General features: G+C 39.1%; 2 protein-coding genes across 2 annotated transcripts; both read right to left on the bottom strand.

Annotated features, from left to right (window-relative positions):
* Window positions 1-4,483: 4,483 nt before the first annotated feature.
* Window positions 4,484-13,651, bottom strand: LOC137092540 (nuclear factor 7, brain-like). Its single transcript, XM_067456817.1, has 6 exons — window positions 13,256-13,651; window positions 6,553-6,648; window positions 6,208-6,438; window positions 6,075-6,097; window positions 5,874-5,992; window positions 4,484-5,028 (listed from the first exon to the last, which is right to left on the bottom strand). The coding sequence occupies exons 1-6, from the start codon at window positions 13,649-13,651 to the stop codon at window positions 4,484-4,486; spliced, it is 1,410 nt and encodes a 469-aa protein (XP_067312918.1).
* Window positions 13,652-17,693: 4,042 nt separating this feature from the next.
* On the bottom strand, window positions 17,694-21,442 carry LOC137092539 (nuclear factor 7, brain-like). The gene is made up of 6 exons (XM_067456816.1): window positions 21,047-21,442; window positions 19,292-19,387; window positions 18,949-19,179; window positions 18,816-18,838; window positions 18,615-18,733; window positions 17,694-18,238 (listed from the first exon to the last, which is right to left on the bottom strand). The coding sequence occupies exons 1-6, from the start codon at window positions 21,440-21,442 to the stop codon at window positions 17,694-17,696; spliced, it is 1,410 nt and encodes a 469-aa protein (XP_067312917.1).
* Between the last annotated feature and the right edge of the window lie 935 nt (window positions 21,443-22,377).

A 22,377-nucleotide genomic window follows, 5' to 3' on the forward strand; every position in this document is an offset into this window, starting at 1 on the left:
ATATCCGTTCATAACCTGAATAATTCCAGAGCAAGTCAGAATCAATCAAAGTATAACAATTTATTAACAATCAGGTAAATGTATAACGGCAATTACATAATCAATTCAAAGGTATACTTCACATCAAATACCCTAAAGTAAAGAATGAGATGTATACCGGACTTATCAAGGTTACATAATGCTGCATGGGTTAAAACGTCCAGCATTACGGGCTGACCTGAGTACAGTATCGAGCCCTGAGCTCTTTGCAACATTTCCTTAAATACCCAGAACCAGATACATACCTAGAACCATTTGAAACTCTTTCAAATGGAAACACTAGTTAACAATAGGAATTTGCATTGATCAGGTCCTATAGACCTGATTAGAAGAGAGGCCAAATGTGGCTTTCAGCCACACCCACCATACACCAAGGAAAGATATCTTTAAACCCTTAAAACATTCATGATGTTCTAGTTTACTTCTGTGGAGTTGAGATATTTGTACCAGTCGCACTGAGACATTTCAAACGATATCAAACACATATAATACTGTATCGTGTGGATTGACATTGTAATATAGAGATTTTGTGTGTATTTTCAGGTGATCTCAGCATGAGACAGGGAAGGAATTGGGGGAGACGGGGTATATAGGGAAAGATGTAGATTAGCTGATAGTGAGGTGAGACTTGCATCTCCAGTGGTGTGTGAGGGACAGTTCAGATGTTAATTTCCTTTATTTTCTCAGAGAGTCCTTGTTCTTCATTCAGACATTTCGGCATATACTAGTTTTTTCAGTCTTACAAGTACATTTACTGCTTTTAAATGCTGTCATCATTTACTCACTGTCGTGTCATTTAAAACCTGCATGACTTCTGGGAAACACAAAATAAGATGGTTTGAAGAATGTTGGCAACCGAGCCATTTTGGTTAGGCTACCATTTGAATATTGTATGAACAAAAAAACTGACTCAAATTATTTTATTTTATGCTACACAGAAATAAACTCATTTAGGTTTGGAATGACATTAGGGTGAGTAAATGATCACATTTTTGGGTTGAACAATCATATTTTTCAAGAGTTAACACATCATTTAAGTAAGACACTGATATCTATCTTTCATGAGGCTATTACATTTCATTAAATCTATTAAAAAAAGTTAATAAAACTTTTAAAGAGGAAAAAAAGCTTTGTCCTTTATTTATGGGATCTAGACTTAAAGCTGTTTTATAGACTAGTTTAACTGTAGACCAGTTTCATTTAACTGTAAGATCATGGTAGTCACCGGGGTAAAAAACATACTGTACAAACCTTGCTCATCATTATATGGCTATATTGTTTCCAAAACTATATAAAACATATATAATAAACTTATTTGCAAATAAAAAAAAATGTAAACACCTGTAGAAAATACGAAAACAGCCTCTATTAAAGTGATTTATATTCTGCAATATCAATTTATGTAATATAGCAACATTTTTAATAAATGTTTCTTCCTAAACACCATATTTCTTCGCTGTTAGCTGCAGAGTAAGGTGAGGTTGTGCTGAAGTGAAACGTTTGTGTGTATTGCCGTTTTCCACTTTCCCTCGTCATGAATAGGTTACGTATGCTCGCGGCTGTTTTCAGCGGATTCACCACAGAACTGTAACGTTTCCATATCACACGATTGAATAAAACTAAATAAGTCAAAGTGCCGTTCATAGAGCAGTATTTAAACGCAGCGTACGTTCGTCAGCGGCTGTGCTGTGTGGATATTCGCCTTTTGCAGTTCCATGCGCTCAAATAATAAATAAATAAATAGAAAAAAGCGCCTAATATGGAGGGGAGGTCTCTCTCGCTTCGGCTTGTCAATTCAGAAGACAAACCAATGGGCCGCTGTCGCTGCATGTTGTCAGTGGTAAAAATGTTTTTTTGTTTTTTTTAATTTTAAACACTATTCCGGCCCCAAAAGTGCGTCGGCTCACCGGGCGGTATGCCAGATTACCAGTCCAGCCCTGGCCACAGACCTTATTTCAGGCGATTTAGCAAAAGCCCGTAGACTTTAGAGCGAGGGAACCGGAAGTGCTAAAATGCGAACTCACTTCCGCGTTTTGGCCTACAATGTGACGTCATGACTTCGGCACTCTATACTCCCGGCTCGTTAACATGACGCAATCGGTCACATGACACACGAGAGCCAATGGCATTTTACAATCAAAGCTGACGTAATGATGCGATTGGTCCCGAGTCACACGACAGCCAATGCTGTCAAAGCTGACGTGACGTTTCTTCCGGGCGGCAAAATTTGAAACATGTTAATCATTAATCATCGGCCGGTGGATGGACTCGACGCTGCTGATCGCTTCTGCGGATTTACTTCACACACACCAATCGTTTGGCCTCGGGACACTTGGAATATTTGTACTTTTTGAATAAATTGTTCCTGTAGTCGTATCTGCCTGTTTTTTTATTTATATATAAAACACAAACGGGAATGTTTAGGGAAGGGATTGGTTGTGACGAATTGGAGTTAAATGCTTACAGTAATTAGATCAATTACATATTTACACATTTCTATTGCAACAGGTGAGGAATAGCAGAATTTAATTTTTTAATTAATGTTTATTAATTTGACAACTAGTAATTTATCATTCTTTAAAAAAAATTGCTTTAGCATAAATGCATTTTGTGGGTTTTAACAGACCAGCTTAAAAATGTAATGATGCATCAATAAATTATATATTCATTATCTACTAATGGTTTGATCATCATTTGTTCATAACTTGAGATAATGGTACACTGACATTTCAGTGATTAATAATATATTAACAAGTAACTTAACCATTTACTAAAGATCTGTTTGATTATTTTATTATATGCTATTTTTTAAAGATAACTTACCACAGATTTGCAAATTGTTGGCATATTATACTTAATCATTTATGAATGTATAGTTATGATTTGAAAATGATTAGTTTATCATTATCTAATAACTTATAAATAATTTATAACTGAATCTACAAAAAATACAAAAAAGTAACATTTATGAAATGCATTGTCATGTTTCATAAATCATTAGTTAATTATTTACTAATCACTTGTAAATTACTTGTAACGGAATTTACAAAACATTTATAAAATGTTAGCATATCACTTGATAATCATTTATGAATGTTTTGTAAATGATTAGTTCATCATTAACTAACCACTTATAAATGACATACAACTGAACGTTATTATAAAGTGTTACCTGATCTTTTAGTCTTTTAGATCTTTAGTTTAAACAAGGAACTCAAAATGCCTGAATCTCCTTGATCTTCTTCTGGAGTTGAGCACACAGGGATTGTTCATCTTCTCTCTTGCTGAGCAGCTGGCTTGTTTTAAAGTCTTTCCTGCGGGTGTTCAAGTAGTTGCAAAAAAAAAAAAAAAAAAAGTCTCCAATTGAAATTTTCTAGAGATTGATCACATTGATGCAATTTAATTCACAGAAATTCAATTTGGCCGCCTGAAAAATGTAGATGTGATCAGAAAATTTTCAATTGGAGACTTTTGTGTAATTTACAGTGAAAAAACGTAAACTGATATTCCCAGAATTCCCTGCGTGACACTTGACATTTGATATATTTTCATTGAAATAACTGTTTCTTTTTGTTTTCTAACCAGTTACAGACATTAGGGTTTTATGTTAAATTTAATGTTGTTAATGATTATTTTATTTATAAAATGTCATGTGTGTTACCGTGATGGTGTTTAGTGTTTGTGTGAATGACACCTGTTCATTAATGTTGTCCTCAAAGCTTTGATTCGTCATGTGACTCTCATCTCCACTGTGATTGGTTGCCAGTGTATATCAAAGGTACATCACATATATTAGCATTTCAATAGGTTGGTAATTCAACACTATTTCAGTGAATGAAATACAGTTATTTACTGTAAAATTAACTTACATCTTTAAAACCTTAAATGTTGCTAGTTTATTTCTTACGGTGAAGTTCTGGCGGCCACAGCTGCCGTTTGTTTTACCGTAAATGTTATGGGGATTTTTTTACAGTGAACTCTTAGGTCGACCTCTTGTATTGAGCCGTTGATTCAGGGAACAGTGATTATTTAACACACACTCCACTCCAAACGCCGTCTTCATTTCAAAAATACATTTAGTTTATTAAACACAGCCAAGCATTTCTAAATTCAGTTCATATTTCAAGAAATTAAAAGCCAAGCCAAAATAACAAAGTGCTCAAAAAACTGTACTCACCCTGCCCCAGATTATTTTTTAAACTTTTTTAATTTATGAAAGTCGTAGTTTACTGACCCATGCTTGAGACGGTCACACCACAGGACAATTCTGAGATTGGGCTCAAAAATGTAAAGAATCAAAAGACAAAGCAGTTTTTATAACAACAGGTCCATAAGACAAATAAATGTTTAACCATTCACTGCATTTTAAATTAAGACAATACTAATTATATTAATTTGTACCATATCACATCAATAACCCATTGATCTGGAAGCAGAATCAGATTTAACTGGGATTTTCTGCTGTAATAATCAGTTTAACTGGTAAGATCCTCAGAGGGGAAGTTCTGCAGCGATTACCTAAGAATGGAAAGACAGTCTCAGTGAAGGACGTCCTGAATGTGAGTAAATGTGTGTTAGTTACAGGATCAGAGAATGACACTGTTCCTCTGTCATAGTCCAGCTGAACTCTCACACGCTGAAGCTTCACTTTAACAGGGAAGGCAGTTTCAGGTTGATCTGGGGATTGAGAGCCGTATTTGCTGTTCCCGTACCCCACAAACCAGACATTAGACTCAGAGAAATCCTCTCCCTTCCTCTGGTTTGATGCTGTGGTTATTCCAAGACCCCAGCCTGTACTGTCACCGACCTCCACATCCCAGCAGTGTGTTCCTGAGTTAAAGCCCTCAGATCCCAGGACACACAGACACCAGTCAAACCTCTCTGGATTATCAGGAAGTGTTTTATCTCCATCACTGTCCGACACACTGGTCAGATCAGACGAGAGTGTGAGCTCAGGATTTGCTGTGTTTGGATCAAGAGTCAACGGAGCTGCAAAGAGAAGAACATCAGATTACAGGATGAAATATGATCAGAAATATAAATATAAAACACATATAAAGACTTTCTATAAATCCTGCTATCATGACAAATATTATTATTAATAATATAAAAGTTATTGTTATTACTGTAAATATATATTAAATTATTATGGGATCTCCTTCAACGCTTTCAGAATCTTTACTTATTTCAATGATTTTGTTTCTATATTTTTCAGATATATTTCTATAGACAGCATATTTATTAATCAAAAATGTATTATTTTATTCATCAAAATAAACAGAAACATGTTCAAACTTTGCTAAAGTGATTGTTTTGAACAGGTATTAAATAAAACATATTATTTTAGCTAAAGTATTTGTATTAATACTGTGCCTTTTGCCCCATGTGTGGCCGTCGTCACCTCATACATTTTAAATATTTTTTAATAAAGTAAACCACTTTTATGATTTATTTTCACACAAAATCTGTTGCTCCATAAATGTTCAATACAAACCTGTATATTTTTCTGTATATCATACACTAAAGGAAAGAGATCATGAATCCTGCTATCATGACAATGGTCTGTCAGTTTCTGTCAGAATGGATTGAGGCTTCAGGTTTAATATCATATTCAATAAACACTATTGTATCCTAATACATAAGCAGAGACCATGAGGAACAGACTTCTGTAGTCATTATGAGTTCACTGTATGATCTGATGATCTTCTGAAATACAGTTCAGATTCACTCAGAAACTCGAGTGATTATTAAATATATTTCTATCAGATGTTAATGTTGTGTGTGTTTCTATCTGAAGGATGTTTTGCGCTGGTGTCAGATCTGCTGAGACTCACTGTGTTGGACAGTTTCCAGCATCTTCTTCCAGACTCTGGACCGCAGGTTACCCAGATAACGGGACACATCAATCAAAGCTCCAGAACTCATCCGTGGATCCGGCTGTGGGATCTGGACTCTGGAGGAACATTCAGGAGTCAGAACTGCAGTGAATTTGAGTTCAGATCCACTGAGAGAAGAGATACGAGCAGCTCACTCACCTTTCCATTGAGGCGTTAAAGTTCTGGAAAATATAGAGTTTGAAAACATGTTAATATCTTATCAAACACTCTCATTGTCAGTGAGTCTCAAGTTGTTTTATGCTCAAAGAATGAAGCCAGATTGATTGGTCACCTTTAGAAACGAGACGTCATTGGCTTTCATCATCTCCTCCATGTCTCTGATTGTGTGTGAAAGAGCTGAGATGTGTGTGTTCATCTCCTCCAGCTTCTCCTTCATCCTCTGCTTCTTCTGCTCCTCTTCCTCCCTCAGTGCAGTGATTGTAGCTTCTTCTTCATCTCTGAGAAACTGATGAAGCTTCTCAAACTCTTCTTTAATCTGACGCTCTGTGTGCTCAGCTTGAGACTGAAATCACATCACATTCACTTCAGTCAGCTCTGTGTGAACACACACTCCACTAGTGTCAATAATAAACTGTGTGTGTGAATGTTGAGTGTTAAACTCTTTACACATCCTCACCTCGATGTGTTGGATTGCTTTATCACACTCTCCTTTCATTTCTTCTCCATGTTTGAGCTTGTTTTGTAAGGACGTCAGCGCTGTATTAAATTCCTCCTACAGGTTAAGATTAAAATCTGTGAAACTGATGAAGCTATAAGAGGTTTAAACATTGTGTGTTTAGATGTTTTTATTGTTATATTAATATTTATATGCTGAATGTGTTAATCTCAGAAGCATTTGTGCCTGAAAATGGCAGGACATAAAGAAATCACGTTTTCACCAAACAAATTAGTTTTTTTATTGCAATGGCCAATTCTTAATTATTAGATCCATGCAGTTGTAAATGTGTGGTTGTACAAATGCAAATACAGGAAGTGAAAGTACACTATATTGCCATAAGTTTAGGGACGTCTGCCTTTACATGCACATGAACTTTAATGCCATCCCATTGTTAAGCCGTAGGGTTTAATATGGAGTCGGCCCACCCTCTCTAACAGCTCCAGCTCTTCTGGGAAGGCTTTCCTCAAGGTTTAGGAGTGTGTTTATGGGGATTTTTGCCCATTCTTCTAGAAGCTCATTTGTGAGGTCAGGCACTAATGTTGGACGAAAAGGCCTGGCTCTCAGTCTCCGCTCTAATTCATCCCAAAGCTGTTCTATCGGGTTGAGCTCAGGACACTGTGCAGGCCAGTCAAGTTCCTCCACACCAAACTCCTCATCCATGTCTTTATGGACCGACGCTTTGTGCACTGGAGCGCAGTCATGCTGGAACAGGAAGGGGCCGTCCCCAAACTGATCCCACAAAGTTTGGAGCATTAAAAATTGTCCAAAATGTCTTGGCATGCTGAAGCAATAAGAGTTCATTTCACTGAAACTAAGGGGCCAAGCCCAACCCCTGAAAAACAACCCGCATCATAATCCCCCCTAAATCAAGGCAAGGCAAGGCAAGTTTATTTATATAGCACATTTCATACACAATGGCAATTCAAAGTGCTTTACATAGAAAGGAATTAAAATAGGGCTAAAAAATGCATAAGAAAAAGAATACAATGTAAAGAGAATTAAAAATAATAAAATGATGATAACCAAATAAAAGAACAGGTAAACTAAAACAGTTATAAAAAATTATTTAAAAAATGATGCATGGATAAGGTGCAATCAGTCGGACGTACAGTGCTCAGAGCTCATTCAGTAAATGCACAGCTGAACAGATGTGTTTTGAGTCTGGATTTGAATGTGGCTACTGTTGGAGCACATCTGATCTGTTCAGGAAGCTGGTTCAGCTACGGCTGGCATAATAGCTAAAGGCAGACTCTCCTTGCTTTGAGTGAACTCTTGGTATTTCTAACTGACTTGATCCTGCTGATCTGAGTGATCTGTTGGGTTTGTATTTAATCAGCATATCTGCGATGTATTGAGGTCCTAGCTCATTGAGTGATTTATAAACAAGTAGTAGAACTTTAAAATCGATCCTAGATGTAACTGGAAGCCAGTGTAAAGACCTGAGGACTGGTGTGATATGGTCATATTTTCTGGTTCTGCTCAGAATTCTGGCAGCAGCGTTCTGTATGAGCTGCAGCTGTCTAATGGTCTTTTTAGGAAGGCCGGTGAGAAGGCCATTACAATAGTCCACCCTACTGGTGATGAAAGCATGAACGAGTTTCTCTAAGTCTTGCCTGGAGACAAAACATCTAATCCTTGCAATATTTTTCAGATGATAGTAAGCTGATTTAGTTATTGCTTTGACATGACTACTGAAACTCAGGTCTGACTCCAAAATCACTCCAAGATTCCTGACTTGATTTTTTGTTATCAGACCTTTAGCCTCAAGATACGCGTTCACCTTGAGAATTTCATCTTTGTTTCCAAATGTAATGATTTCAGTTTTGTCTTTGTTTAACTGAAGATAGTTTTGGCACATCCAGTTGTTAACTTCATCAATGCATTTGCACAGGGAGTCAATGGGGCAGTAGTCATTAGGTGATAGTGCTAAGTAGAGCTGGGTGTCATCAGCATAGCTGTGGTAAGCAATATTGTTCTTTTTCATTATTTGGCTCAGTGGCAGCATATACAGGTTAAACAGGAGAGGGGCTAGAATTGACCCTTGTGGGACTCCACATGTCATGGACATCCACTCAGACTTATGGTCTCCTATACTCACATAATAACCTCTCCCTTCTAAGTATGATCTGAACCATATGAGGACCATCCCAGAAAGCCCGACCCAGTTTTCCAGCCTGTCTAGAAGTATGTTGTGGTCAACAGTGTCGAATGCAGCACTAAGATCGAGTAGAACCAGAATTGATGTGTTGCCTGTATCAGTATTTAAGCGAATATCATTTATAATCTTTATGAGCGCTGTCTCTGTACTGTGATGCGGTCGGAAACCAGATTGAAAATTTTCAAAGAATCCGTTTGAGTTTAAGAATTTGTTTAGTTGATTGAAAACAAATTTTTTGATGATTTTGCCTATGAAGGGGAGATTTGAGATTGGTCTGTAGTTGCTCAGTATGGAGTTATCTAGATTTCTCTTTTTCAGAAGAGGCTTAACTATTGCAGTTTTAAGGGCGGTTGGAAAAGTCCCATAGAGAAGTGAGGAGTTCACCACTTCTAGGAGATCTGCTTCCAAACAGTTAAACACACTTTTGAAAAAATAAGTGGGGAGTGCGTCAAGGGCGCAGGTTGATGTTTTAAGATGCTGTACTGTATCTTCTAAAATTTTAACGTCAATTGTTTCGAAATCAGACATAGAAATTTTCCGAGGGTTTGGTCTGATCTGACTGACCCCAGAGCAACTAGAGGATGTGCTGATCGATTTTCTCTGAGAAGAAGGAAGCAAACTCACTGCATTTGCTGTCTGAGAGCATTTCTCTGGGAATGTGACTCGGGGGGTTTGTTAGTCTGTCTACAGTAGCAAAAAGAGTGCGTGTGTTGTTTATGTGTTTGTTTATAATATTTGAGAAGAAGGTCTGTCTAGCTTTGCCTAGTTCAACATTGAAAGCATGAAGGCTGTCTTTATAGATGTTATAATGGACTACAAGTTTTGTCTTCCGCCACTTTCGTTCAGATTTTCTGCATTGTCTTTTCATTATTTGAACTGCTGTTGAGTTTCTCCATGGTGCCTTTTGTTTGCCACTCTTTTTCCTGACTTTCAGAGGGGCAATATCATCAATTACACTCTTAACTTTTGAGTTAAAGGAGTCAAGGAGAAAATCAACAGAGTCTGCAGATATGCTTGGTGTTAGAGATAAAGCCTTCATAAACAGAACATTAGTGTTCTCATTTAAGCATCTCTTTTTGACAGAGACAGATCTAGCTTCAATGGCAGGAGAGTTTGATATGTCAAAGAAAATACAGAAATGATCAGACAGTGCCACATCCTTAATAACAATCGATGAAATGTTTAGACCCTTACTGATAAGTAAATCTAGAGTGTGTCCACGATTGTGTGTGGGTCCATTTACATGCTGTGTCAAATCAAAAGTGTTAAGAACAGTCATGAGCTGTTTTGTTGTACTGGATTTAATATTATCTATGTGAATGTTAAAATCCCCAGCAATAGCAAAACAGTCAAACTCTGAGGAAATTATTGATAACAGTTCTGTAAATTCCTCAATAAAGGCTGGAGAGTACTTTGGAGGCCTGTAAATAATGATAAGCAGGATGCGTGGAGAGCCTTTTAACACAATACCCAGATATTCTAGAGACAAATAATCACCAAATGATACTTGTTTACATTGATAGAAATCTTTAAAAAGAGCAGCAACACCCCCACCTCTCCTAACTGCTCTGCAAACACTCATAAAAGTAAAGTTAGGAGGGGCTGCTTCATTGAGGACTGTTGCACTACAGTTTTCTTCTAACCACGTTTCATTTAGAAGCAAAAAATCAAGGTTGTTTGTGGTTATTAAGTCGCTGACTAGGAATGATTTGTTCTTAAGTGAACAGATGTTTAAAGGTGCTAACTTAACAGTATTAATTTTTTCACCCACATTAGTCTCAGTTTGACAGGTAACAGGCAGCAGATTACATTGGTTTGTTAAACGGCCTGACAAGGCCTTAGACTTTCTTTCACGTAACAGAACAGAGATAGAGAAAGAGGCAGGCACACTGGGTTCCCACTTGTTTTGTAAACATTTGATAAAGTTACTGTTATCATAGCGGGGACCCAAAACACATCACTGAGAGCTGGAATCAGTTGTTTTTGGTTCACCTACAACAGATGGGCCCTGGCGTTGTGACCGAAGAAATCTCACAGGAGGAGGGGGAGCTGGGCCCACAGGCTTTGGTGGTTGTGGGGCTCGACGCTTTTTGGTTGATATCTGGGGGCTCGCAGCAATTGAGTGTGATAGTCTAGTTCCAACAAAAATCAGTTCCTCCATTTTCTCTGAAAAGCCCAGATGCGGGGATGCTGGAGAGAGGAATGACATGTCCGGTGAGAGGGGCTGTTGCTCTGGTGTTATCGGAAGTTGAAGTATGTTGTCCTGGCTTTGCTGTCCATTTTCAAGAAAGTCATCTTTGGGTGCTGAATCTTGGAGCAGTTCTAATCCTTCACAGTCTGTCTGTAGTGAGCTCTGTGGGCAGGGCTCAGCTGGGAGTGTGTCCATGAGCAATTGTTGTGGCTGTGTGGAGTTCTCATTGTCCTTGTGGGATGTGTCAGCCGAGTGTCCATTCAGGAGCTGAAATGAAGTCCTGTGGTCATCCATACTCTGTATCAGGTTGAGTGGGTTAAAACACAAAGCTGAAGGATGATGAAGGGAAAAATAAATATTGTCCTTTAACACTCTTGCACCAAGTTTGTTTGGGTGGTGGCCATTTGATGTAAACAGTTGTCTCTGACTCCAGAAGAGATTGAAGTTATCAATGAAGTTCACTCTATTCATGTTACAGTTTTTTTGCAGCCATGTATTAAGCCCAAGCAACCGTGATAATCTATTTGTTCCTCTTGCTGGCAGTGGTCCACTGATGAACGGCTGAACTTTCAGTTTTCTAAGTGTTTCAAAAAGTTCATTGAAGTCCGATTTCATGAGTTCTGACTGCTCTTTCTGAATATCGTTCTTCCCCACATGAATTAATGAAGTTGATTTGCAGTCTTATGTTTCATCAGAATGTTCTCAATTTCCCTGTTTACATCAGAAATGGTTGCTTGTGGAAGGCAGCATGTAGTTGTACCTCTGCTGCGAATGTTTCTGACTGTAGAGTCACCCACTATCAGAGTCCTTGGCTCGGCTGTGCTCTGAGCTGAGGGCCGCTGTCTGCTCGACCTTGAGCGCCTGTTAGCATTAGTGTTAGCTGCGGGATGATGCAATCTGTGTTCGATCATATTCATCACGTTTGGGGATTCCTCACCCACATTCATTAATACTTCAAATCTGTTTTCGAGATGTATCGATGGTGGTCGGAAACTAGTGTTTGCAATCCTTGTGTCTGGGGTAGAGCATGCAACGACAGCAATATATGAAGCTCGTGACAATCTGATGTCTCGAGTGCGTTTGGGTCTTGCCCCCTGTTTGTGCCATCGATTAATGTGTCGATCAGTTTCTTGTTTCTCTATTTGTTGAGTAGCACTAAATTTATGGGACTCACCGGCTGTGTGCAGAGGGCGTTTGTGATGAAGCTCTGCTGTGTGATTCGTCCGGTTTGGTGGTTCCGCAAATAACTTTGTTTCAAGAACTGCAATCCTTTGTAAAAGTCTGTGGCAGTTTGTGCAGCAAGAAGATTCCTTAGCTAGAGGAGGCATTTTCTTATCCTTTCGATAGTAGGCAGCTGTGTTTTCCCTTCTGGAACGTAAGCTGATGGCAGCGAGAGGCTGGTCAGATGAAATGTTGCACTTTTTTGTAGTAATCCAGTCAACAGAGTTTCTAGTTTTATCGTTGAAGTCAAGACTTGTTGTTAGAGCACTGTGTTGATTTGCTGAAGTTAAAATTATGAGATAAAATATAGAAGCGATAGAGCAAAGCGCGGAGCAGTAAGCAAGAGCGTCCGAACAGTAGCGAAGCAGGAAGTCGTAGCGAAGCAGGAATCAAACTTTACGCTTGGCACAATGCAGTCAGGCAAGTCCTGTTCTCCTGGCGATCACCAAACCCAAACTCGTCCATGGGATTGTCAGACTGAAGCGTGATTGGTCGCTCAGAGAACACGTCTCACTGCTCTAGAGTCCAGTGGCGGCTGCTTTACTCCACTGCATCCCACGCTTTGCATTGCTCTTGGTGATGTAAGGCTTGGATGAGCTGCTCGGCCATGGAAACCCATTCCATGAAGCTCTCTACGCTGCTCTTGAGCTCATCTGAAGGCCACAGAAGTTTGGAGGTCTGGAGCTGTTGACTCTACAGAAAGTTTGAGACTTCTACACACTGTGAACCTCAGCATGTGCTGACCCCGCTCTGGGATTTTATGTGGCCTAACAGTTTGTGGCTGAGCTGCTGTTGTTCTCAATCGCTTCCACTTTGTTATAATCCCACTAACAGTTGAGCGTGGAATATTTATTAGTGAGGAAATGTCAGGAATGGACTTATTGCACAGGTGTCAGCCTATCACGGCCCCACGCTTGAGTTCACTGAGCTCCTGAGAGCGACCCATTCTTTCACTAATGTGTGTAGAAGCGTCTGCAGGCCGAGAGCTTGATTTATACACCTGTGGCCATGTCTACTAGTCTATTGTATTCACAAATATTACTGTGTGTTTATTACTGTATTTAGCATGAAATGAGAGACATTTGTCTTACCTTGTAAGATGAAACCACTTCACTGATGGGTCTGAATGTGTGTTTGGTGTGTTTCTCTGAGTCTCTGCACACGACACACACAGGCTGTTTGTCCTCCAGACAGAAGAGTTTGAGTTTCTCGCTGTGTAAACTGCAGATCTCCTCAGACTCTGATGAATGCCTCTCATTTCTCTCCTTTATCAACGATTCACACAAGTTTTTTAACGTGAGATTAACTGGCGGTTCAAGTTTTGAGGATCTTCTCCTGCAGACGGGACACTCCTGAGTTTCCTGAGTTTTCCAGAACTGTTGTAGACACTCTTTACAAATACTGTGAGTACAGGACAGAAAAACAGGAACCTTGAAGATTTCACAGCAAATAGGACAAGAAAGCTCTTCAGCAGATTTTGAATCCATTTCCCCGTCTTGTAAAAGATCCGATAATCTACAATTTACTTTTACTTTCTTAAATTTGCTTTGAAAAGTTAATAATTACAATAAAAAACTAATTCAGAAACACACAATAATCCTAATATAAAGCGTCCTATGTTCTTCACAGCTCTGACTCGTTTCAGCTTTCAGTAAAAATGAAAGTAAGAAATAATAAGACTGGTCACTTCCTGATTTCTGCTGTTACATAAACCACTAAAACTAGTCACAAGTTAGACATCTTTTTTTCTTTTTAAATAATTTATAATTTGATTTAAAAAAAAAAAACCTGATTGTCCTTTGATGAACTGCTAGTGTCTCTAATATAAGACTGTCTCATCCTCCAGCTGTAGTGCTCATGATCTCCACTAGGGGACTCTCCTCCAGACTCTTGTGCTGTCTTATCATGGACTACATTACCCATAAACCACTGCCTGGACTCATTATGCTCGATTATATAGACCATTTCAGAATGTTTGTAAACAATCGGCACCAAGATACTTCCGGGTGGCAGAACGCGAGTGGCTTCTACTGACAAACTGAAGAGATCAGCCGGCTACTGTAAACGGTTACATAGTTAAGAACATTGTTGTTGATTAAAGTTGAAACTATGATGAAAACGTGTTGTGTTTGGGGTCACGCCATCAGATATACAGCAAACGGTGTAGGATTGTATCGATTTCCTTCAGAATAAAGTAAATATATCCAGCAAAACCTGTGGGTGAGGAGGCTAAAGCGAGTGGACGTCGTCAAAAGTGGCGCTACAGTGAAGTATTCTCAAAACGGTCCATCTACAAAATCATAGCAGAGCATAATTATCTTCAGCTGGGGAAATTCGAGACTAATATTAGTAAACTTTAGATCTCTTTTAAAGATCGAACTCATTGCCAGTCACTGCCTGAAGTAAAAGTAGAAGAGACTGAACTTCTAGTGTCATGTAGGCTACTGATCAAATGTCAATGGAAGAAATAGGAAAAGCAGAACATGTTGTAGGCTGATGGATGATTGATGCATGGACCACACTGGCTTCACCATCACCGCGAGTTTAGTTTGAGTGAATGCCTAACGTTAGCGGAGGAGCGCTAGTCTACCGCACGCTATCCTTTACATCGTCAGAAGCTCACGTCTGTGCCATCTGATCCGACCCCGACTGAGCAACAGAAAACCATCATAGCCTTTTTTAGTTAGAGAACAGGGAAATAGACCATCTACAATAGCTTTACATATTGTAAGTCAAACAGCAACAGTCACTAAAATAACTACTCAATGGTAGGCTGAAGCTCATTTAAAGTATTAGACTATTAGACTAGCGCTACATCTACTGGAGCAAGGTTAGGCATTTCATGTATTGCTATCTCCTGAATTAGTTAATCAGTCCCTCAATAATCATGTTAATGATGTCTGAATCCCAAGCAATTTACTAGCGTTGCCGTATGAACACTTTGGCTTTTGCCACCCGGAAGATCGTTTATTACTGTTGTGACGTCACAGTGAATTGTCATATTCAGTTGTGTCTCATTAAAATAAATGGGGATTTGTCGACCGGTCCACAGGAGTTTTGAACAGGTGGATTACCACAAAAAAAAAGTCAGTGCCATGGTGGAATGAAAGATGTAGTGAATTAATTACAAAAAGAAATAAGGCACTTAAGAAAGCAAGGAAAACATTAGTGTTCAGTGATAATATATGCTATACGAGAGCTCAGGCATTGGTGAGGAGAGAAATTAGAGTAGCAAAGAGAAATTGTTGGAGGGAATTTTGTAATAGCATTGGGGAAGAAATAGAAATTAATGAGTTATGGAGTATGATTAGGAAGATGGGAGAAATTCAGAGGAAAAATAATATACCTGTTTCGGTTGATTGAGTAGCCTATATGTGCGCTTCACACTCCAGACCAGTAGGTGGCGGGAATGCACCTTTTAAGTTGGTTTGCCAAACTGCCATAAAACATAAGAAGAAGGAACAGGTGGATTTTGAGGTTGGCAAACTATTAGCTGTGTCTCATTTTGTTAAATTTCGAAGGCTGCATCCTCCGGAGGACACGTCCTGTGTAGGATGCGGTATAAGGAGTGTCCTCAATCAGAATTAAACGAGACGTCCTTCGTAGGACACACAGGCAGGAAGTATCACGTTGCTATGCCAACAAGCTCAGCCTCGTTGCGCTATTAGGCAAGTTATATGAATGAAAATTATTTATAACTTGAAAATGACCATGAAATGTTTCTTGTCTTGATAGCAATGTACTGTTCTAAACGTTTAAAATGCACTAAACAGTTGTAATCCTGTTTACCACAACTATCTGTTTGAGGTAATAGAGCTTAAAAAACAACAAAAAAGCTTGAACTACTTAATTTAAACACCACACCTACGCTCGCATGTATATCTGGCGGTGGTGCCGTTTTTTCATATAATATATTTTTAAAATATGACGGTTGTTAACGGAGACGCAAAGAATTGTGGGTTATCTCCAGATGTGAAGGCTGCACCTCAGCACACTCCGAATTCCTGTGAAAGAAGGACGCATTCGAAGGTTGCATTTGGAGAGTCCTACTCACTTTTTTGAAATGAGACGGCCTTATGACGTATGCACCCTTCAAATGCGACCTCCGGAGGACGCAGCCTTCTGAAATGAGACACAGCAAAGGTGTCCCGATTCGCCTACTTATACTACGTCCTAAAAGTATGTACTCTTTTTGTGAACAAAAAGTACATCCTTTTGAGTGTGTAGCAGACGAGTATGCAAGCTTCGGCACTACTTCATCATCTCCTTAACGGACTCTGTCACTTAGTTACGTGCATCCTGTCACCGTTTAACTGAAAATAAATGAGGCAGGTGTGAAAGCACCCTTAAACATTTTGATTTTGGTCCTAAGTTTATAAACATTAGTAAAATGCTTTACAAAGACATAAAGAGCTCTGTAGCTCTTACCCAAGGTACACGCCCAAGGTCCGAGATCAAAAGAGGCATCAGACAAGGGTGTGGATGTTCACCTTTATTATTTATTATGATAACAGAAGTTTAATCTATTTTGCTCAAAATGGGTATCAAATTGGGCTTAGATTTAGAAGGAAATAATTGTATTGTCAGTCAATTTGCCAACGACACCACTCTCTTTTTAAAAGAATGAACAGCAAATACCCCAAGCACTTAAGCTAAGCAACGGTTTTTCTAATGCTTCAGGTCTAATGCTAAATATGTCTAAATGTGAGTTATTGCCCATTCACAATTATACTAATGTTATATTGTACGTTATCCCAGTTAAAAAACAAGTTAAATTGAGCTTTGATTCGTCATGTGACTCTCATCTCCACTGTGATTGGTTGTCAGTATATATCAAAGGTACATCACAGATATTAGTATGTCAGTAGGTTGGTAATTTAACATGATTTCAGTTAATTAAATAGTTATTTATTGTAAATTTAACTTAAATCTGTAAAACCTAAAATGTTGCTTCTGTATTTCTTACGGTGAAGTTCTGGCGACCACAGCTGCCGTTTGTTTTACCGTAAATGTTATGGGGATTTTTTACAGTGAACTCTTAGGTCGGCCTCTTGTATTGAGCCGCTGATTCAGGGAACAGTGATTATTTAACACACACTCCACTCCAAACGCCGTCTTCATTTCAAAAATACATTTAGTTTATTAAACACAGCCAAGTGCTTTTCTAAATTCAGTTCATATTTCAAGAAATTAAATCCAAGCCAAAATAACAGTGCTAAAAAAACATGCCACAGATTATTTCTATGATTTTTTAAATATATATAAAATATTAGCCTATATATAAGTTATAGTTTACTGACCCATGCTTGAGACGGTCACACCACAGGGCAATTCTGAGATTGGGCTCAAAAATGTAAAGAATCAAAAGACAAAGCAGTTTTTATAACAACAGGTCCATAAGACAAATAAATGTTTAACGATTTACTGCATTTTAAATTATGACAATACTAATTATATTAATTTTTATCTTGTGTGAGGGAAAATGCCATATCACATCAATAACCCATTGATCTGGAAGCAGAATCAGATTTAACTGGGATTTTCTGCTGTAATAATCATTTTAACTGGTAAGATCCTAAGAGGGGAAGTTGTGCAGAGATTACATAAGATTGGAAAGACAGTCTCAGTGAAGGACGTCCTGAATGTGAGTAAATGTGTGTTAGTTACAGGATCAGAGAATGACACTGTTCCTCTGTCATAGTCCAGCTGAACTCTCACACGCTGAAGCTTCACTTTAACAGGAAAGACAGTGACGGGTTGATCTGGGGATTGAGAGCTGTATTTGCTGTTCCAGTACCGCACACGCCAGACGTTAGACTTGATGAAATCCTTTCCCTTCCTCTGGTTTGATGCTGTGGTTATTCCAAGACCCCAGTCCGTATTGTCACCGACCTCCACATCCCAGCAGTGTGTTCCTGAGTTAAAGCCCTCAGATCCCAGGACACGCAGATACCAGTCAAACCTCTCTGGATTATCAGGAAGTGTTTTATCTTCATCACTGACCGACACACTGGTCAGATCAGACGAGAGTGTGAGACGAGGATGTGCTGTGTTTGGATCAAGAGTCAACGGAGCTGCAAAGAGAAGAACATCAGATTACAGGATGAAATATGATCAGAAATGTAAATATAAAACACATATAAAGACTTTCTATAAATCCTGCTATCATGACAATGGTCTCCCAGTTTCTGTCAGAATGGATTGAGGCTTCAGGTTTAATATCATATTCAATAAACACTATTGTATCCTAATACATAAGCAGAGACCATGAGGAACAGACTTCTGTAGTCATTATGAGTTCACTGTATGATCTGATGATCTTCTGAAATACAGTTCAGATTCACTCAGAAACTCGAGTGATTATTAAATATATTTCTATCAGATGTTAATGTTGTGTGTGTTTCTATCTGAAGGATGTTTTGCGCTGGTGTCAGATCTGCTGAGACTCACTGTGTTGGACAGTTTCCAGCATCTTCTTCCAGACTCTGGACCGCAGGTTACCCAGATAACGGGACACATCAATCAAAGCTCCAGAACTCATCCGTGGATCCAGCTGTGGGATCTGGACTCTGGAGGAACATTCAGGAGTCAGAACTGCAGTGAATTTGAGTTCAGATCCACTGAGAGAAGAGATACGAGCAGCTCACTCACCTTTCCATTGAGGCGTTAAAGTTCTGGAAAATATAGAGTTTGAAAACATGTTAATATATTATCAAACACTCTCATTGTCAGTGAGGCTCAAGTTGTTTTATGCTCAAAGAATGAAGCCACATTGATTGGTCACCTCTAGAAACGAGACGTCATTGGCATTCATCATCTCCTCCATGTCTCTGATTGTGTGTGAAAGAGCTGAGATGTGTGTGTTCATCTCCTCCAGCTTCTCCTTCATCCTCTGCTTCTTCTGCTCCTCTTCCTCCCTCAGTGCAGTGATTGTAGCTTCTTCTTCGTCTCTGAGAAACTGATGAAGCTTCTCAAACTCTTCTTTAATCTGACGCTCTGTGTGCTCAGCTTGAGACTGAAATCACATCACATTCACTTCAGTCAGCTCTGTGTGAACACACACTCCACTAATGTCAATAATAAACTGTGTGTGAATGTTGAGTGTTTAACTCTTTACACATCCTCACCTCGATGTGTTGGATTGTTTTATCACACTCTCCTTTCATTTCTTCTCCATGTTTGAGCTTGTTTTGTAAGGACGTCAGCGCTGTATTAAATTCCTCCTACAGGTTAAGATGAAAATCTGTGAAACTGATGAAGCTATAAGAGGTTTAAACATTGTGTGTTTAGATGTTTTTATTGTTATATTAATATTTTTATTCTGAATGTGTTAATCTCAGAAGCATTTGTGCCTGAAAATGGCAGGAAATATATCTTTAAATGATTTAACTGCAAAATGATGAACATCAAGAAATCACCAAACAAATGTGTTTTTTTGCAATGGCCAATTCTTAATTATTATATCTATACAGTTGTAAATTTGTGGTTGTACAAATGCAAATACAGGAACTGAAAGTACACTATATTGCCAAAAGTTTAGGGACGCCTGCCTTTACATGCACATGAACTTTAATGCCATCCCATTGTTAATCCGTAGGGTTTAATATGGAGTCGGCCCACCCTTTGCAGCTCTAACAGCTTCAGCTCTTCTGGGAAGGCTTTCCTTAAGGTTTAGGAGTGTGTTTATGGGGATTTTTGCCCATTCTTCTAGAAGCTCATTTGTGAGGTCAGGCACTGATGTTGGACGAGAAGGCCTGGCTCTCAGTCTCCGCTCTAATTCATCCCAAAGCTGTTCTATCGGGTTGAGCTCAGGACTCTGTGCAGGCCAGTCAAGTTCCTCCACACCAAACTCCTCATCCATGTCTTTATGGACCGACGCTTTGAGCACTGGAGCGCAGTCATGTTGGGACAGGAAGGGGCCGTCCCCAAACGTCCCACAAAGTTTGGAGCATAAAATTGTCCAAAATGTCTTATACATACTCATACTGAAGCATTAAGAGTTCCTTTCACTGAAACTAAGGGGCCAAGCCCAACCCCTGAAAAACAACCCCACACCATAATCCCCCTCCACCAAACTTTACACTTGGCACAATGCAGTCAGGCTGATCCTGTTCTCCTGGCGACCGCCAAACCCAGACTCGTCCATGGGATTGTCAGACTGAAGCGTGATTGGTCGCTCAGAGAACACGTCTCACTGCTCTAGAGTCCAGTGGCGGCTGCTTTACTCCACTGCATCCCACGCTTTGCATTGCTCTTGGTGATGTAAGGCTTGGATGAGCTGCTCGGCCATGGAAACCCATTCCATGAAGCTCTCTACGCTGTTCTTGATCATCTGAAGGCCACAGAAGTTTGGAGGTCTAAAGCTGTTGACTCTTCATAAAGTAAGTGACTTCTACACACTGTGACCCTCAACATGCGCTGACCCCGCTCTGGGATTTACGTGGCTGAGTTGCTGTTATTCCCAATCGCTTCCACTTTGTTATAATCCCACTAACAGTTGAGCGTGGAATATTTAGTAGTGAGGAAATGTCAGGAATGGACTTATTGCACAGGTGTCAACCTATTACGGCCCCACGCTTGAGTTCACTGAGCTCCTGAGAGCGACCATTCTTACACTAATGTGTGTAGAAGCGTCTGCAGGCCTAGTGCTTGATTTCATAACCCATGACATATCTAATTTTTTTCCAAAAATGTTTTGTACCAATGCTGTTACATTCAAGATTTGAACATCAGAGCATTCAAAGCTTAGTGGATAATTTTATCAGTAGTGATTATGGAGATTTAGTCTGAGCAAAAGTAAATAGGCTACTATTCTATTGTATACACAAATATTACTGTGTTTATTACTGTATTTAGCATGAAATGAGAGACATTTGTCTTACCTTATAAGATGAAACCACTTCACTGATGGGTCTGAATTTATGATTGTCATGTTGTTTTGAGTCTCTGCACACGACACACACAGGCTGTTTGTCCTCCAGACAGAAGAGTTTGAGTTTCTCGCTGTGTAAACTGCAGATCTCCTCAGACTCTGATGAGCGCCTCTCATTTCTCTCCTTTATCAACGATTCACACAAGTTTTTTAACTCTAGATTAACTGGAGGATTTATATTTGAGGATCTTCTTCTGCAGACGGGACACTCCTGAGTTTCCTGAGTTTTCCAGAACTGTTGTAGACACTCTTTACAAATACTGTGAGTACAGGACAGAAAAACAGGAACCTTGAAGATTTCAAGGCAAATAGGACAAGTAGGAGTTTCAGCAGATTTTGAATCCATTTCCTCGTCTTGTGAAAGATCCAGTAATCTACAATTATCTTTCACTTTCTAAAAATTTGTTTGAAAAGTAAATAACGATTACAATAAAAATCTAATTTAGAAAAACACAAAAATCCTAATGCAAATCGTCGTCCTCTGTTCTTCACAACACCGACTCGTTTTAGCTTTCAGTAAAAATGAAAGGTAGAAATAAAAAGATTAGTCACTTCCTGATAATGGTTTTATTAGAGGGTGGAATCTCTGGCGAACTTTTGGACCTTCTGGGGCCGGTTACATAAACCACTAAAACTAATCACAAGCTAGTCATCTTTTCTTTCTTTAAGACTGTTCATAACACTAAGTCATTTATATAAAAATGTACATTGGCATAATTTGATAGTCTTATAGTATGAGACATTAGCAGTTCATCAAAGGACTGTCTCATCCTCCAGCTGTAGTGCTCATGATCTCCACTAGGGGGCTCTCCTCCAGACTCTTGTGCTGTCTTATCATGGACTACATTACCCATAACCCCCTGCCTGGACTCATTATGCTTGACTATATTCAGCTGTGTCATTCCCTTGTTACTCTGCCTATGATTTCAACATTTCTATTTCAAATTTAAAATGCATATTGAGAAAATTATTGATAAACGTAGGAAAGTACAACATTTTATGCAATGTTTGGTGGGTAAGGATTGGGGGGCTGAGAGGATGGCAATGAGAAGTATGTATAATGGACTAATAAGTTCAGCACTTGATTATGGATGTATAATATATCAATTGGCTTCTATGAGCGTGTTGAAGGAATTGGACAGGATTCAACATAAGGCATTAAGGTTATTAACAGGGGCTATCAGGTCGACTCCTACTGCAGCATTGCAGATTGAAACGGGAAATGCCCTTAGATCTTAGGAGAATGCAATTATCATTAAATTATTGGGTCAGTATACAAGG

Source organism: Pseudorasbora parva, chromosome 11, assembly GCF_024679245.1.
Source record: "Pseudorasbora parva isolate DD20220531a chromosome 11, ASM2467924v1, whole genome shotgun sequence".
In the NCBI taxonomy this organism is placed as follows: domain Eukaryota; kingdom Metazoa; phylum Chordata; class Actinopteri; order Cypriniformes; family Gobionidae; genus Pseudorasbora; species Pseudorasbora parva.

Bases quoted from the DNA above. Each gene is read 5' to 3' on its own strand.
- LOC137092540 (XM_067456817.1), bottom strand. From the start codon at position 13,651: ATGGATTCAAAATCTGCTGAAGAGCTTTCTTGTCCTATTTGCTGTGAA. The intron at 6,649-13,255 runs GTAAGACAAATG...CTTAACCTGTAG, and splicing joins AAGTGGTTTCATCTTACAAG to GAGGAATTTAATACAGCGCT. The intron at 5,029-5,873 runs GTGAGTCTCAGC...TTCTCTTTGCAG, and splicing joins GCTGGAAACTGTCCAACACA to CTCCGTTGACTCTTGATCCA.
- LOC137092539 (XM_067456816.1), bottom strand. From the start codon at position 21,442: ATGGATTCAAAATCTGCTGAAACTCCTACTTGTCCTATTTGCCTTGAA. The intron at 18,839-18,948 runs GTGACCAATCAA...TATATTTTCCAG, and splicing joins ATGACGTCTCGTTTCTAGAG to AACTTTAACGCCTCAATGGA. The intron at 18,239-18,614 runs GTGAGTCTCAGC...TTCTCTTTGCAG, and splicing joins GCTGGAAACTGTCCAACACA to CTCCGTTGACTCTTGATCCA.